The following is a 14,852-nucleotide window of genomic DNA, read 5'->3' on the forward strand; positions in this document are numbered from 1 at the left end:
TGTAGAAACCCTAATAGAAATCCTAATTGAGCATAATTGTTTATATATAGCCTACACGTTCTCGTTCTGCCATTCTAACGCAAGTGGGGCGGGTGTAGCTTCGTGACAATGAGAGCAAGAGCAACTGCTCACCGATTTCAATTCCAACCCAGTTCCACCTCTAACACTGTCAAAACATACACTGCCAAAACATCTGCTATGCAGGTGTCTGCTATCGCCAGTTAACGCTTGATCTGATTGAATCTAGACCTTTATATGTTATGTAATGAAACTATATTAATGATAATACAATTATTATGGAAACAGTGCATTTCTGAGCTTCTGATGACATTGTAGCTCACCGACAAAGACAGAGCTTTGTCCTAGAAAATTGAGACAGAAGATAAAATATGCTTCAATATGTCTAATTTTGTTTTCTCTCACTCATATGTTCCATGGAAGCAGTGATGGCTGGGAATCCAGAGGTGACCTTCACAGCTCTGGGCTAATGCCCTACAGAGTGCTAGGGGGCAAAATCCCTTTCGTACACACACACACACTTCCGTCACTTCCAACCCTCCATTCCTCGTCTGTGGTGTCTGACTCTAGATAGAAGCCCTCTGGGACAATGGCATCTCACAGAAACTCTAGTTTCCTCCTCAACCTCTCCCACCACCCACGATGGACACAAGATCCCTTAATGAGGGAGAGAAGGAGACAAAGAAGGACAGAGGATACAAAAACAATGAACAGTCTGACCCCCGCATCGTCATCTGCGGTGCTACGCTCCAGAAGCTCGTGGGGAAACTGGCTGATGTTGCCCCTGCTGATGGCCACCTATCTACCCTGTGAGGCCTGGGGCGCCACTTTCACTGTGGCCATAATTGGGCCCTGGACATGTGACCCTATGTACTCCAAAGCCCTCCCTGACCTGGCTGCACGCCTGGCCACCGCCCGCCTCAACATGGACCCCTACACTAAGAAAGGCTACTGGTACGACTATACTCTCGTCAACGAGGACTGTAAAACATCCAATGCCCTGGCCCGCTTCTCCTCTCTGGAAAGCTATGGCTCGGCTTTCCTCGGCCCTACTAATCCAGGCTACTGCTCATCGGCTGCTCTGTTTGCGAAAAACTGGAATAAGCCCTTTCTGTCCTGGGGTTGCCTGAAACCAAACATGGAGGATGGACAGTATCCCACCTTTCACAGGCCCCTGCCTCTGTCCTCCCGGGTTCTGTTTTCTGTGCTGCGGTACTTCCGCTGGGCCCATGTGGTCATCGTGACGTCAGAGGCTGACCTGTGGGAGGCTACAGGACACGAGCTGGCAGCCTCTCTTATGGCCCTGGGCCTGCCGGTTATCAATGTGGTCACCATGGAGCCGGACAAGGATGGGCCCACAAAGGCCTTGAAAAGGATACGGGAGTTAGACCGTGTCAGAGGTGTGTATGCGCATTTGTATGTGGTTGTTTATGTGTGTGTTTGTTTATGTGTGTGCGTGCATGCATGCGTTTGTGTGTGTGAATGTGTGACTTACTGTCATCTATTCCATTATAACACACTGCCACACTGCAATGACTAATAATGGTCTATTCTATTCCCTTCTTCTGTCCCCTACTTCCAACTTTACTACCTTCTTACTTTCCTCCTCCTCCTCCTCCATTCTCCCTTCTCTGTCTCTGCAGTGGTCATCATGTGCATGCACTCAGCGTTGATCGGTGGTGAGGCCCAGTATCAGCTCCTAACCTCTGCCTCAAACATGCGTATGATAGACCGCGGCTATGTTTTCATCCCCTACGACACCCTCACATACTCGCTGCCCAAGGGCACAAACCTTCATGCTCTGACCAATGACAGCTTGTTGAGAAAAGCCTACGATGGAGTTCTCACCATCACCATGGATTCTGGTGAGAACACTTTCTATGAAAGCTTCAAAGATGCTCAGGAGAAATTTGAGATTCGCACCAGCACTCCACCAGATCAGGTGAGACATCCCAGACCACAGCTCCAGAGGCATTCATCTAGTCATCATTCATCATTAGCCACACATGCCATGGACATGCAGTACTGTAGCAAGCACATTTGGTTGCACAACAGTCCTACTGAGTTGTAGTTCTTCAGAAACAGGTAACCTTAAGGTATTTGGACCTCTTAAACCTTAAAACCAATGTTGTTGGAATGTTTCAGTATTGATGATAATGACCAGTGGTTTGTCAGTGTCTTGGCAATGGTAAATTGATCTATTCCTGTACTCCCTGCTTACCATCATCAGAACTCCTACTGCCAGTCTAAAGAGTCTACAGACAGATTCTTCAATAACAGCTGGTCAGATCAATGATTGATACATTGTCACCACTCTTCTCCCCTGACCTAGGTGTCTCCATTCTTCGGCACCATCTACAACATGATATTTTACATGGCCTATGCGGTAGAGAAGAGTCGCATGGTGGCTGGGCGCTGGGTGGATGGGGAGACCATGCTCCAGAGCGATGGAGGGGTTGACTTTGAGGGCTTCAACCAGCACATCTCATCCGATGAAGATGGGTTGGGGATGCTGGCTCGCTACGTGGTACTGGACTCTGACGGGGGAGACAAACTCTACATGACACACACTCTGGAAGCCCCCCATACCCTTGGCAAATTTGGGGCGGTCAAGTACAATGGGCGCTCCATCCACTTTGCTGGCAGTAGCCCCAGCACAGACTCCCGTTGCTGGTTCAGTCCATACATCACCTGCAGTTGGGGTAGGTGATCTAGCATTGGGGTCAGTGAGGTACCAGTAGCCTATGGTAAAATGAGGTTCGTGTTCCCTCAAACTCTTTCTCTTTATCACTCCCTCTCTGCCTTAAGGAATGGACGCAGGTACTATCTTCTTTCTGTTCATCCTGTTCTGTGGGTTGGTTGGAGGTGGAGCTGCCTTTTATATGAAGTAAGTTAAGCTCAAACACATTGAGGAGTGTGTTAATCAGCTGCCTGTTTTGTCTTCTGCGTTGAACACATGCTTTTGTTTGTAATGAGGTTACTGATGTTTTGTGGTCTTGCCCTTTGTGTCTGTCCAGGAGAGGTGGCCAGATTGGAACTATTTTTGGAGGATCAGGGGGAGGAGGAAGGCCCTTAAAAGTAGTCTTGAATCTGGATGACCTGATTTTCATCAATACCCAGACCAGCCAAAAGGTCAGTGTGAGGTCTATGATACCATAAAGGCCAATTTGTGTGTGTGTGAGTGTGTGTTGTGTCTGTTTAAAGTCCCTTATCTTTGATGGACTGTCTATTCTGAATCCCTTGTAATCTCTCCCTGTAAGTAGAAGCTGAATGAGGACAGTATGGTGAACAGTCAGCTGGACGTGAAGACGCCTCGCCACTCAGTGTCGGGACGAAGCTACTTTGGCTCCACCCCTGACAGTTCCAACGTCGCTGTCTTTGAGGTGGGTCACATGTCAATGTGGGGAATCTACTGTAAAAGGACAGAGACAGCAATCCAATATTCAAATGTTTGATGCCCTGCATGTAAGAAATAGTACTAATATGTAACTGGACCAAGTTCATATGTGATGATGCACACACTCAATGTTGATACTCTTGTCTTCTTGACAAACAGCAATGAACAAAAATATCTCTGTTTAGTGTCCTTGTTCCTAGCATTTTGGGTTTTCTAGATAAATATTTGCTAAACCTGTATATTCCACTAGGGTGACTGGGTTTGGTTGAAGAAATGTCCCAATGGAAACACTGTGTCAAGTGTCAGTGATGGCACTCAAAGTATTTTCACCAAGGTGAGTGACTTTCTGAGTGAGCCAGTCAAAACAGCAAGACATTGAATCTGTCTGCCACTGCACTGTTCCTCTGTCATAACCTACCTCTCTCTCTGTCCTCTCCCTCTCTCAGCTCAGGGACATGCGGAATGAGAATCTCAACCTGTTCCTTGGCCTGTTCCTCGACTCTGGTATCTTTGGTGTTGTGACAGAGCACTGTACCAGGGGCAGCTTGGAAGACCTTCTCAACAACGAGGACATGCGCCTCGACTGGATGTTCAAGTCCTCCCTGTTGATGGATTTGATCAGGGTAAGGAGGGAAACAACTCTCACGTTCATAGACATGTCTGACTATATCTCTCTCCTCATTGTTTAGACTCTGTCTCAATCCTTCCTTTCCCTCCCAGGGAATGAAGTACCTGCACAACCGTGATGTCATCCATGGGCGCCTGAAGTCCCGAAACTGTGTGGTGGACGGACGCTTCGTGCTGAAGGTGACTGAGTACGGCTTCAACGAGATCATATCGACCCAGGGCGTCGACTTTGACGAGGGCAGGCCTGAGGGTAAGTCCATAAGGACACATACACTACACTGAACATATCAGAGTCAGCAAATCCTCCTCCTTATCATTTATCAAGTCATTACACGAACAAAAGACGCGTGTGTCCGTTTTACCCCCTGGTCAGGTTATGTGATCACGAAAAACTCATGGCCTTAGTAATGTTCACTCTTATCACCATGATCCTTTTATGGGGCGGCAGGTAGCCCAGTGGTTAGAGCGTTGGACTTGTAACCGAAAGGTTGCAAGATTGAATCCCTGAGCTGACAACGTAAAAAAAATATAAAAAAATAACTGCCCCTGAACAAGGCAGTTAACCCACTGTTACTAGGCCGTCATTGAAAATATGAATTTGTTCTTAACTGACTTGCCTAGTTAAATAAAGGTAAAATAAAAAAGAAATAAAAAATCAAGATGTTTGAAGGAAGGTGAAACAAACCAGCCCTCTTTTGTCCCCTCCCTCCCTGGTCCACCTTGCAGATCAGCTGTGGACAGCTCCAGAGCTACTGAGGGACTCCAGTTTGATGAAGAGAGGATCGTTCCCAGGGGACGTTTACAGTTTCGCCATCATCATGCAGGAGGTCATCGCCCGCTGTGCTCCCTTCTGCATGCTGGACATGCCTCCCAAGGGTGAGAACTCATATCAAACAATACCACCATAACCTCATGTCAGATGTAAAACAAATACAGAAGGATGACCACCATGCCAATATGAACAGTACAATTATTGGAGATCATAGGAACCACCAAAGGTTTGAAAACACACAAAAAATGCATCAGAAGTTGACAGTGTGTGTGTGTTTGACAGAGATCATCAGTAAGTTGAAATCCCCCCCACCACTGTGTCGGCCCACTGTGTCAGTGGATGAGGCTCCACTAGAGGTGATCCAGGTCATGAAACAGGCCTGGAGCGAGGAGCCAGACAAGAGACCCACCTTCGAGGAGATCTTCAAGCAGGTACTTTACTGTACACAAACATACACAAAGCTACACATATACAGTCAGGTACAAAATTATTGCATAAAATAAATAATACAAATACTGAACTATATTGTATGCTAAAAATTATTTTATACTAATATAATTACTCAGAGAAAGATTTTGTTTAACAAGTAACATTTTTTTCTCTCAAAAAGATAGGGGTCAAAATGATTGGCACCCCTGTTTTCAATACCTTTCAATACCTCACCTTGCGAGTATAACAGCACTGAGCCTTTATCCCAAAAATAGTATGAGATTGGGAGGGAGCTTGGACCATTCAGAATCTTTCCAGATCCTTGATATTCTTTGTCTGCACTTATGGGCGGCCCTCAATTCAAACCACAGATTTTCAGTGGGGTTCAAGTCCAGAGACAGATGACCATTGCAAAATGTAGATTTTTGTGGTCAAATAACCATTTCTTTGTGGATTTTGATGTGTGGTTTGTGTTATTGTCTTGCTGGAAGGTCCACTTGCAGCCATGTTTCAGCCTCCTGGCAGACGCAACCAGGTTTTTGGCTAAAATGTCCTGGTACTGGGTCAAGTTCATGACGCCATTCACCCCAGGACCAGTGAAAGCAAAATAGCCCCATAACATCAAAGATACACCACCATATTGTACAGTAGGTATGGGATTCTTTTCTGCTTATGCATCCTTATTTCAATGTCAAATCCACTACTGGTGTGCGTGGCCAAAGAGCTCTATTGCACCGGTTCCAATGCCGTTTTGCAAACTCCAGAGGTTTGCATTTGTTGGATGACATGAAAATAGAGTTATTTGGCCACGCACAACAGCGGTGGGTTTGGCGTCAAAATAAGGATGCATAAGCAGAAAAGGACCCCACACCTAATGTAAAATATGGTGGTGGATCTTCGCAAAGTGAGGTATTGATAGGTTTTGAAAACAGGGGTGTCAATAATATTTTTTTGTGAAAAATATTATTATTTGTTAAACAAACATTTTTGAGTATATAATGTAGCTCATTATTTGTATTATTTATTTAATACAGTCTTTTTTGCCCATCTTAATCAAAGGGGCCAATAATTTTGGACCTGACTGTACATAAACACACAAATATACTTTCATAGACACGCACAAACCTGAACACAACAAACCTGAACACCGTTGTCTCAAGCTAACAAAAACTCAAAACAACATGCTTTTTGTGACCAACTTTTTATTTAGGTTTGTCATTAAAAAACAATTGAGAGGGGGGCGGGGGTTACATATACAAAAAAACAATCAAAGAAATGCATATTAAGATAACCCAAACCCATCCCTCCTCAGTCCCCATCCACCTGCCTGCATCCTCCCTCCCCATCCGGAAACCAGGCCTCCTAACAAGAACTCAAAATGACATGCTTTTGTGAACCATATTACAGTAATATGTAACACACTTCACCCCCTGCTGTATGTTTTCTCTTTCATCCCTTAGTTCAAGAGTATAACCAAGGGAAAGAAGACCAACATCATAGACTCCATGCTGCGTATGTTGGAGCAGTACTCCACTAACCTTGAGGACCTGATCAGGGAGAGGACAGAGGAGCTGGAGGTGGAGAGGAAGAAGACTGATAACCTGCTGGCCCAGATGTTGCCCAGGCCAGTGCCCCTCTCCTGACACTTCAAATTAAAAGCTGCACATGTCTATTTGCGACATCACTTTTTTTTTTACTCTATTATGAGTATAGTGTTTTCGTCCATTGGTTGCGTGTCATTTATTCTCTACCTACACTCCTAACCTCCATCCTATCCACATCTGCATCCCTCTATCCACTCCTTTGTATTGTCTAACCCAATAGGTCTGTGTGCCTGGCCCTGAAAACGGGCAAGCCTGTGAGACCAGAGCACTTCTCTGAGGTCACTCTGTACTTCAGTGACATTGTGGGCTTCACCACCATCTCTGCACTCAGCGAGCCCATTGAGGTGGTAGACTTACTCAATGATCTCTACACACTCTTTGATGCCATCATCGGGCAGCATGATGTCTACAAGGTGAGTATCCTGTCCTGCTGCAAGAGAGTTGTGTCCTATATTAGTGATGCAATGGAAGCTTGTTCTAGTTTAAATACAAATCCTGGAAGTAAATGGGTGCATTTCTTAGTGTGTACGAGTTTGTGTCACTGACTCCTTCCTATGTGATAAAGAAAAAAATCCCAATTGGGACAATAAAGATATTTCATTTATTTTATTGAACCTTTATTTTATCAGAGAGTCATACTGAGACCAAGGTGTCGTTTACAGATGAGCCCTGATTTACATAAATTATAGAAAATACACTCATCGAAAGATGAGTACAAAATGCAAGCAGAAAGAAAAACACGGTCATAAAAAACAAACACATTCATCAGTAATAAGCTCCTAAATCAGCTTTCTGAATTGCCCTAGAGGCACCACAACATCACATTTAAGAACATGTTGAAGATTGTTTCACAAATAAGATGCAAGAAAACTAAAAGCTGATTTCCCTAACTCAGTAGAGACCAAAGGACTTTTTGTAAAAAGGCTTTAGTAATTAAAACATAAGAATGTATCAACCTATGTGACAACAGAGGGCCAACCAACTTTCTGGTAGAGAATGCAGTGATGAGTACTAATAATAAATAATAAAGCGCAGTGCACTATGATAAACTGCATCTAATGGGTTTAATGAAGTGGCAGCTGCGTTCATATAGATGATGTCGCCATAGTCTAGAACAGATAGGAACGTCAACTGAATAATCTGCTTTCTACTATTCAGCGAGAGTCAGGACCTATTTAGACTATTATTATTATGATATTATTATATTGATATATAACATTGATTGATTGTGTGTACTTCAGGTGGAGACCATCGGAGATGCGTACATGGTAGCCTCTGGAGTTCCAAACCGGAACGGTAGACGCCACGCAGCAGAGATGTCCAACATGTCCCTGGACATTCTCCACTGTATTGGAACCTTCAAGATGAGGCACATGCCTAACGTCAAGGTCAAGATTCGTATCGGCCTGCACTCTGGTGGGTGACCCATCTCAAATCATTTGTCATATTGTTATCCTCTGAATCAGTGTTCATAATGTAGACAGATTGACTATCCTTTTGTCTTTAAAGCCATAATTCTTCATTTGTTTTTCAGCCAAACGGTAACCCCGCTACTTAGCTTGCTAAAAAGCTGGGTGATAATATAATAATAATAATAATACATGCCATTTCGTGCTTACATGAGGCTGAAGAAATGTTACTCTCTAATTCATAAATTAAGCTATGGATAAAATGACTCTCAGTCCATGAGGTCAACTGCTATAGATTGCAGTTCATGCATGAGCAACAAAGTCAACAGATGAATTGTAAAATTCAATACATAAGCAAACTACACTTTTGCTACATTATATTGGAAAAATAACTGAGAATGAGTACATTCATTCAATCCTTGTATTGGAATTCTCTGGAACATGGCATTAACGTCAGAGTATTGGTCAAAAGTGTATTTTTACCTGATCCCCGTCTAGAACATATTCCTGGAACTGTGAAATGTCATCCACTTAGCCCTGTCATCCTATTAGTCTCCACTGCCTAATGCTTTCCTGTTACTCTACCCTAACAATTAATATGGAATGTTTTACACATTTCTAGTAACACAGAGATGGCTACTTTTAGGTATGAAAAAGGACAACTCAGAAATAACACAATGGCATAAAATAAAAATATTCTGACGTCTTTTCTAAAGATATTCTGCAATCAAACTGATCAAATGAAGTTAATTTGCTATTTCTTTGCTCCAGAGACTTTTATGAGACATATTGTAGGCTCTTTGAATAAGTCATGAATCACAAGTTATAAATCAGGAATTATGTTGCTTCTGATCTTCTTTATTTTTTTTAACCTTTATCTAACTAGGCAAGTCAGTTAAGAACAACTTCTTATTTACAATGACGGCCTATCAAAAGGAAAAAGGCCTCCTGCGGGCATGGGGGCTGGGAGAAAAATAGAAAAATAGGACAAAACACACATCACGACAAAGACACCGCAACACTACATAAAGAGAGACCGAAAACAACAACATAGCATGGCAGCAACACAACATGACACCAACATGTCAGCATGTGTATCATCTGCGTTTGTGTCTGTGTCCATCAGGGCCTGTGGTGGCAGGTGTGGTGGGTCTGACGATGCCTCGGTACTGTCTGTTCGGGGACACTGTCAACACAGCCTCTCGAATGGAGTCTACGGGGTTGTGTGAGTACCTCACATTCGTTCTTTGGCCAGTCACCACTGAAATCACGCTGTGTGAGGCCACTAAGGATAGGGACAGGTGTATGGCAGTTTGTGTGCCTGCAACACTAAAGAGGTTTATTGTAAGCAGTGCTGACTAATCCTTTAAGACTATCAGTGGAATTAGTGGGCAAATTCAGGGTTTAAAGGCCCAGTGTCATTAACAACATGATTTTTCTGTTTTTTATATATACTTACTCACCATGAGACCTTCAGTTTCTTGGCAATTCCTCGCATGGAATAGCCTTCATTTCTCAGAACAAGTATAGACTGACGCATTTCTGAAGAAAGTTCTTTGTTTCTGGCCATTTTGAGCCTGTAATCGAACCCACAAATGATGTTGCTCCGGATGCTCAACTAGTCTAAAGAAGGACAGTTTTATTGCTTCTTTAATCAGAACAACAGTTTTGTGCATAATTGCATAACATAATTGCATAACATAATTGCAAAATGGTTTTCTAATGATCAATTAGCCATTTAAAATGATAAACTTGGATTAGCTAACACAACGTGCCATTGGAACACAGGAGTGATGGTTGCTGATAATGGGCCTCTGTACGCCTATGTAGATATTTCATAAAAAATCTGCCGTTTCCAGGTACAATAGTCATTTACAAAATTAATAATGTCTACACTGTATTTCTGATGCATTTGATGTTATTTTAATGGACGAAAATGTTGCTTTTCTTTCAAAAACAAGGACATTTCTAAGTGACCCCAAACTTTTGAATGGTAGTGTATATCTAGGGTATTTCTAGAGGTAAGGGGCAAACAGTATAGTAGCTATAGTAAGTACTTACTATTGTAGGTGGCAAAAGAGAACAGTACATCTCACTTCTACTCCCACCAAGTGGCCATAGATATGAATTGCTGCACAAAGAGTCAATGGACTCTTTCTGTCAAAAATGTTCTTGTGAATATATGGGCTCAAACACAATAGATTACCTTGTGTTGCTCTACAGTAAATCAGTATATGGTCAACCATATAAATGAATCAAAGTCTAAATATATGTAGGATATGTGAGTGCTGCATGAGTTCATAATGTTGATACTCTTTAGACAAATAACTAATGGTAATTGTTTACATTGAATTTGTTCTGTGTTTGAGTATTTGAAGTCTAATGCTGCCTTTGTGGTTGCTATTGTTGTTTATTATCCCAGCTTACAGAATCCATGTCAACCAGAGCACAGTCGATATCCTGCATGAACTAAAAATGGGCTACAAAGTAGACACCAGGGGCATGACAGAGCTAAAGGTAAATACACACACACACACACACACACACACACACACACACACACACACACACACACACACACACACACACACACACACACACACACACACACACACACACACACACACACACACACACACACACACACACACACACACACACACACACACACACACACACACAGAGACAGAGACAAGACAGAAAGACCCAAACAGTAAATTAATCTAACTCACCACTTATTCTGTTATTCCCTATTTATATTTCAGGGGAAGGGAGTTGAAAACACTTACTGGTTGGCAGGGAGAGCTGGGTTTGACAAGGTTCTGCCCATACCGCCTGACCTTACTCCAGGGTAAGATTTAACATGCCTTCCTGCTCTCTTTACATTGTGCTTTATGTTTGCCCTAACTAAACTGTCATTGACTCTCAGTCCTGCTGGGTCCTTCTGCCAGCCCCCTTGTCAGTAATACTTATGCAACCCTGTTTGTGTCAAAACAGTTGATTTTCATCTAGCTAAGTCACTGTGGATATAGAGGATAAGATATCAGAAAATAATTGAGAGAAAACTGATAATGTGCTGACCCATTTGTCAGATTGCGTGGTTGGAACCAACAGTTTTCTAAATCATAATTTCTCATTCTATTTCTATGTGCTGCTGACATGACCATTGTGTCGTGGTTCAGTTCACACGCTGACCCAAATGTACAATTCCTCATCTACCACCTGTTTAATCCATGTTTAATTCATCTGTGTCTCCCACTGCACTACATAATGTGTGATGAACACTCTGCCTGGCAGGCAGCAAACACGTAGTCTTTCAACACATTACCCTGGTGGTCATTTAGCCCTGTCCACATTTTAGAACTGTGTTAAGAGTTCAAACTGAGACACGGTTGTCACCAGCAGTTGCTGAAAACAGTTGTCATTGTGAACAGGGCTTTTGTTGCTTCATATGCTGGGATATTCTGAGTGCTCAGTGTGCACTACCAATCGAATAAGCCTTCTTTCTTTGACTTTCCTCAGGGCAAGTAACCATGGCATCAGTTTGGAGGAGATTCCTCCAGATAGAAAACAGAAATTCCTTGACCGGCAGGCGAGGAATAAGTAGCCTGTAAGGTACGCCTGGTTACCTATCAAATTCTAGATTTACAATGACTTTATTTCCCCAAATGGTTTGTAACATGAGTGATGTCAATTCAGGTACATACAAATCCATTGTTCTGCATTAACGATATCCTTTTAATTGATAATATATGAGATTATTTTCCACAGATAGTGTGGCCCAGTCCTACCTGTTGGAGTGAAAGACCAGAGAGGTGAATAGAGCAGGTTGGTAGAGAGGAGAGGATGGGTTAGGGGTGCGTCTGACAGACAGTCTGTCGCATCCCCCCCATCTGTCCTGTCAGGAGTGCTGATCCACATTGCACAAATAAGCCAAAGTTGGAGAGACACTGTCTGTCTTCAACACATTACATTTGTTGCACAGAGCAAAGATACGTTTAAACAAGAGTTTATTAAATGTACTGTAGAGCATATGTGGGAAACAGGAATGATAAATAAAGGGGTATTACAATCATGCACCAAAATACCAAATACACTACAAAAGTATGTGGACACCCATTCAAATTAGTGGATTTGACTATTTCAGACACACCCGTTGCTGACAGGTGTATAAAATTGCACACACAGCCATGCAATCTCTATAGACTAACATTGGCAGTGGAATGGCCCATACTGAAGAGCTCAGTGACTTTCAACGTGGCACCATCATAGAGTGCCACTTTTCCATCAAGTCAGTTCTTGATTTTCTGCCCTGCTAAAACTGCCCCGGTCAACTGTAAGTGCTGTTATTGTGAACTGGAAATATCTAGGAGCAACAACAGCTTAGCCGCGAAGTGGTAGACAACACAAGCTCACAGAACGGGACTGCCGAGTGCTGAAGTGCTTAGCGTGTAAAAATCGTCTGTCCTCGGTTGCAACACTCACTACAGAGTTCCAATCTGCCTCTAGAAGCAACATAAGCAGAAGAACTGTTCATCAGGAGGTTCATGAAATTGGTTTACATGGCCTAGCAGCCGCACACAAGCCTATGTTCACCATGCGCAAAACCAAGCGGCGGCTGGAGTGGTGTAAAGCTCGCCACCATTGACCTCTGGAGCTGTGGAAAAGTGTTTTCTGGAGTGATGTATCATGCTTCACCATCTGGCAGTCCGACGGACTAATCTGGGTTTGGCGGATGCCAGGACAACGCTACCTGCCCGAATGCATAGTGCCAACTGTAAAGTTTGGTGGAGAAGGAATAATGGTCTGGGGCTGGTTTCATGGTTCGGGCTAGGCCCCTTAGTTCCAGTGAGGGGAAATCTTAATGCTACACCATACAATGACATTGTAGACGATTATGTGCTTTTAACTTTGTGGCAACAGTTTGGGGAAGGCCCTTTCCTGTTTCATCATGACAATGCCCCTGTGCACAAAGGGAAGTTCAGTGAGATCGATGTTGAAGAACTTGACTGACCTGCACAGAGCCCTGACCTCAACCTCATCGAACACCTTTGGGATGAATTGGAACATCAACTGCGAGACAGTTCTAATCACCAAACATCAGTGCCCGACCTCACTAATGCTCTTGCGGCTGAATGGAAACAAGTCCCCGCAGCAATGCTTCAACATCTAGTGGGAAGCCTTCCCAGAAGAGTGGAAGCTGTTATAGAAGCAAAGGTGGGACCAACTCCATATTAATGCCCATGATTTTGGAATGAGATGGTCGACTAGCAGGTGTCCACATACTTTTAGCCATGTAGTGTATATTGATGTACTGTAGGAGTCACTGTAGAATGAAAGCATCACAGGACAAACATGGGAAGAGATGTACTTCTTTAAAAAACGTTAAATGTCCATTATATCATGTATAATATACTGTATTTATCTCTACTGTCTATTTTGCTTTGTAGAAATATTGGACAGATTTCATTTTAAACACCCCAATGGTGAATGAAAAGTATTCATACTCAACTATATGACATGCATATATTAAAATGTAGCATGCACTGTAATGTATCTAACCTGTTATATTTAAGTTTGGTACCGTCGTCTCTCACAATAATACAGTACATCGATCTTAGATATATATTTTTTTTTTTACAGGTATAAGGTAGACTGTTACAGAATTTGGTCCAAGGCGTTCTCTGTTTTTTATTTTCTTATTGTCCTGCTTCAGTAATTAACGCCTTCTAATTGTTTGAATGATCATTTAGAAAATTCAACCTATTAGAAAATATTCATTCATATTATTTTCACAAATTTGCCAGTTTGGACATTAATTGAATCATTTTCAAATCAAATAAATATGTTGCAAAATCACTGTTCCCAGAAATGAAGCTTTACTTCAACAGATTACTAATAAACGTTGACTCAGAGATCTAAACTCTTATCTATTGAGACAGAATCATCTCTATGCTCTTCTCTATCTTTCTGAAATCATGCTTTATTCATGTTTTCACTATATTTTCTTATTCAACCAAATTCAGGTATGTATGTATAGACACATTTTGTTTTATGGTATTTATATATCAGTATTGTTTTATGGTATTTATATAACAGTATATCCCAATTTTCTTTTTTAAAGAACTGTACATTTGTTTTAACATGAAGTGATATGCAGTTTCTTACAACAATGATATTGAATGAGCAATGGGATTAATAAATGTTCCAATGGGAAACATTTGGATGAAAAATATGTAAACCCACATTATAAAATGATAAGGTCACAATCTCAATTCTTACAGGGTCATGTCATTCAAGCTATTTTCTGCTACATATATTGGTTCAAATAGTACAACATGCAAGGGAATAATAATGGCTGCAGTCATTCTTAGTTTATTTCTACATATGCTACAATACACCTTGGAGTCATAGGGGGCTGCTTACAAATCAAGAGCAGAGACTGGAATACACACCAGCTTGTACTGTACATGGTTCCTAATAGGAAGTGATGTATTCAAAGGATGAGCTACACATATTTTGTCTGAAAGATATAGACTGTCTATCAAACCCAAGTAGCAATGTTTTATTTTGTATTATGATGACTGAATTGTAAA

At 42.2% G+C, this 14,852-nt stretch overlaps 1 protein-coding gene across 1 annotated transcript; it reads left to right on the forward strand.

Moving 5' to 3' along the window:
* Positions 1-460: 460 nt before the first annotated feature.
* On the forward strand, positions 461-11,863 carry LOC129868769 (retinal guanylyl cyclase 2-like). Its single transcript, XM_055942989.1, has 18 exons — positions 461-1,418; positions 1,662-1,960; positions 2,351-2,720; positions 2,827-2,905; positions 3,036-3,150; positions 3,282-3,401; positions 3,666-3,749; positions 3,862-4,038; positions 4,136-4,292; positions 4,769-4,918; positions 5,097-5,245; positions 6,704-6,867; positions 7,068-7,260; positions 8,089-8,263; positions 9,383-9,481; positions 10,679-10,773; positions 11,022-11,107; positions 11,779-11,863. Exons 1-18 carry the CDS (start codon positions 608-610, stop codon positions 11,861-11,863), a joined length of 3,408 nt encoding a protein of 1,135 aa, XP_055798964.1. The 5' UTR covers positions 461-607.
* The last annotated feature ends 2,989 nt before the right edge of the window (positions 11,864-14,852 follow it).

This window comes from Salvelinus fontinalis, chromosome 2, assembly GCF_029448725.1.
Source record: "Salvelinus fontinalis isolate EN_2023a chromosome 2, ASM2944872v1, whole genome shotgun sequence".
Taxonomy (NCBI): domain Eukaryota; kingdom Metazoa; phylum Chordata; class Actinopteri; order Salmoniformes; family Salmonidae; genus Salvelinus; species Salvelinus fontinalis.

Excerpts from the sequence above, each read along its gene's own strand:
- LOC129868769 (XM_055942989.1), top strand. The coding sequence starts at position 608 with ATGGCATCTCACAGAAACTCTAGTTTCCTCCTCAACCTCTCCCACCAC. Across the intron at positions 5,246-6,703 it reads TCGAGGAGATCTTCAAGCAG|TTCAAGAGTATAACCAAGGG; the intron begins GTACTTTACTGT and ends TTCATCCCTTAG. Across the intron at positions 11,108-11,778 it reads CCGCCTGACCTTACTCCAGG|GGCAAGTAACCATGGCATCA; the intron begins GTAAGATTTAAC and ends GACTTTCCTCAG.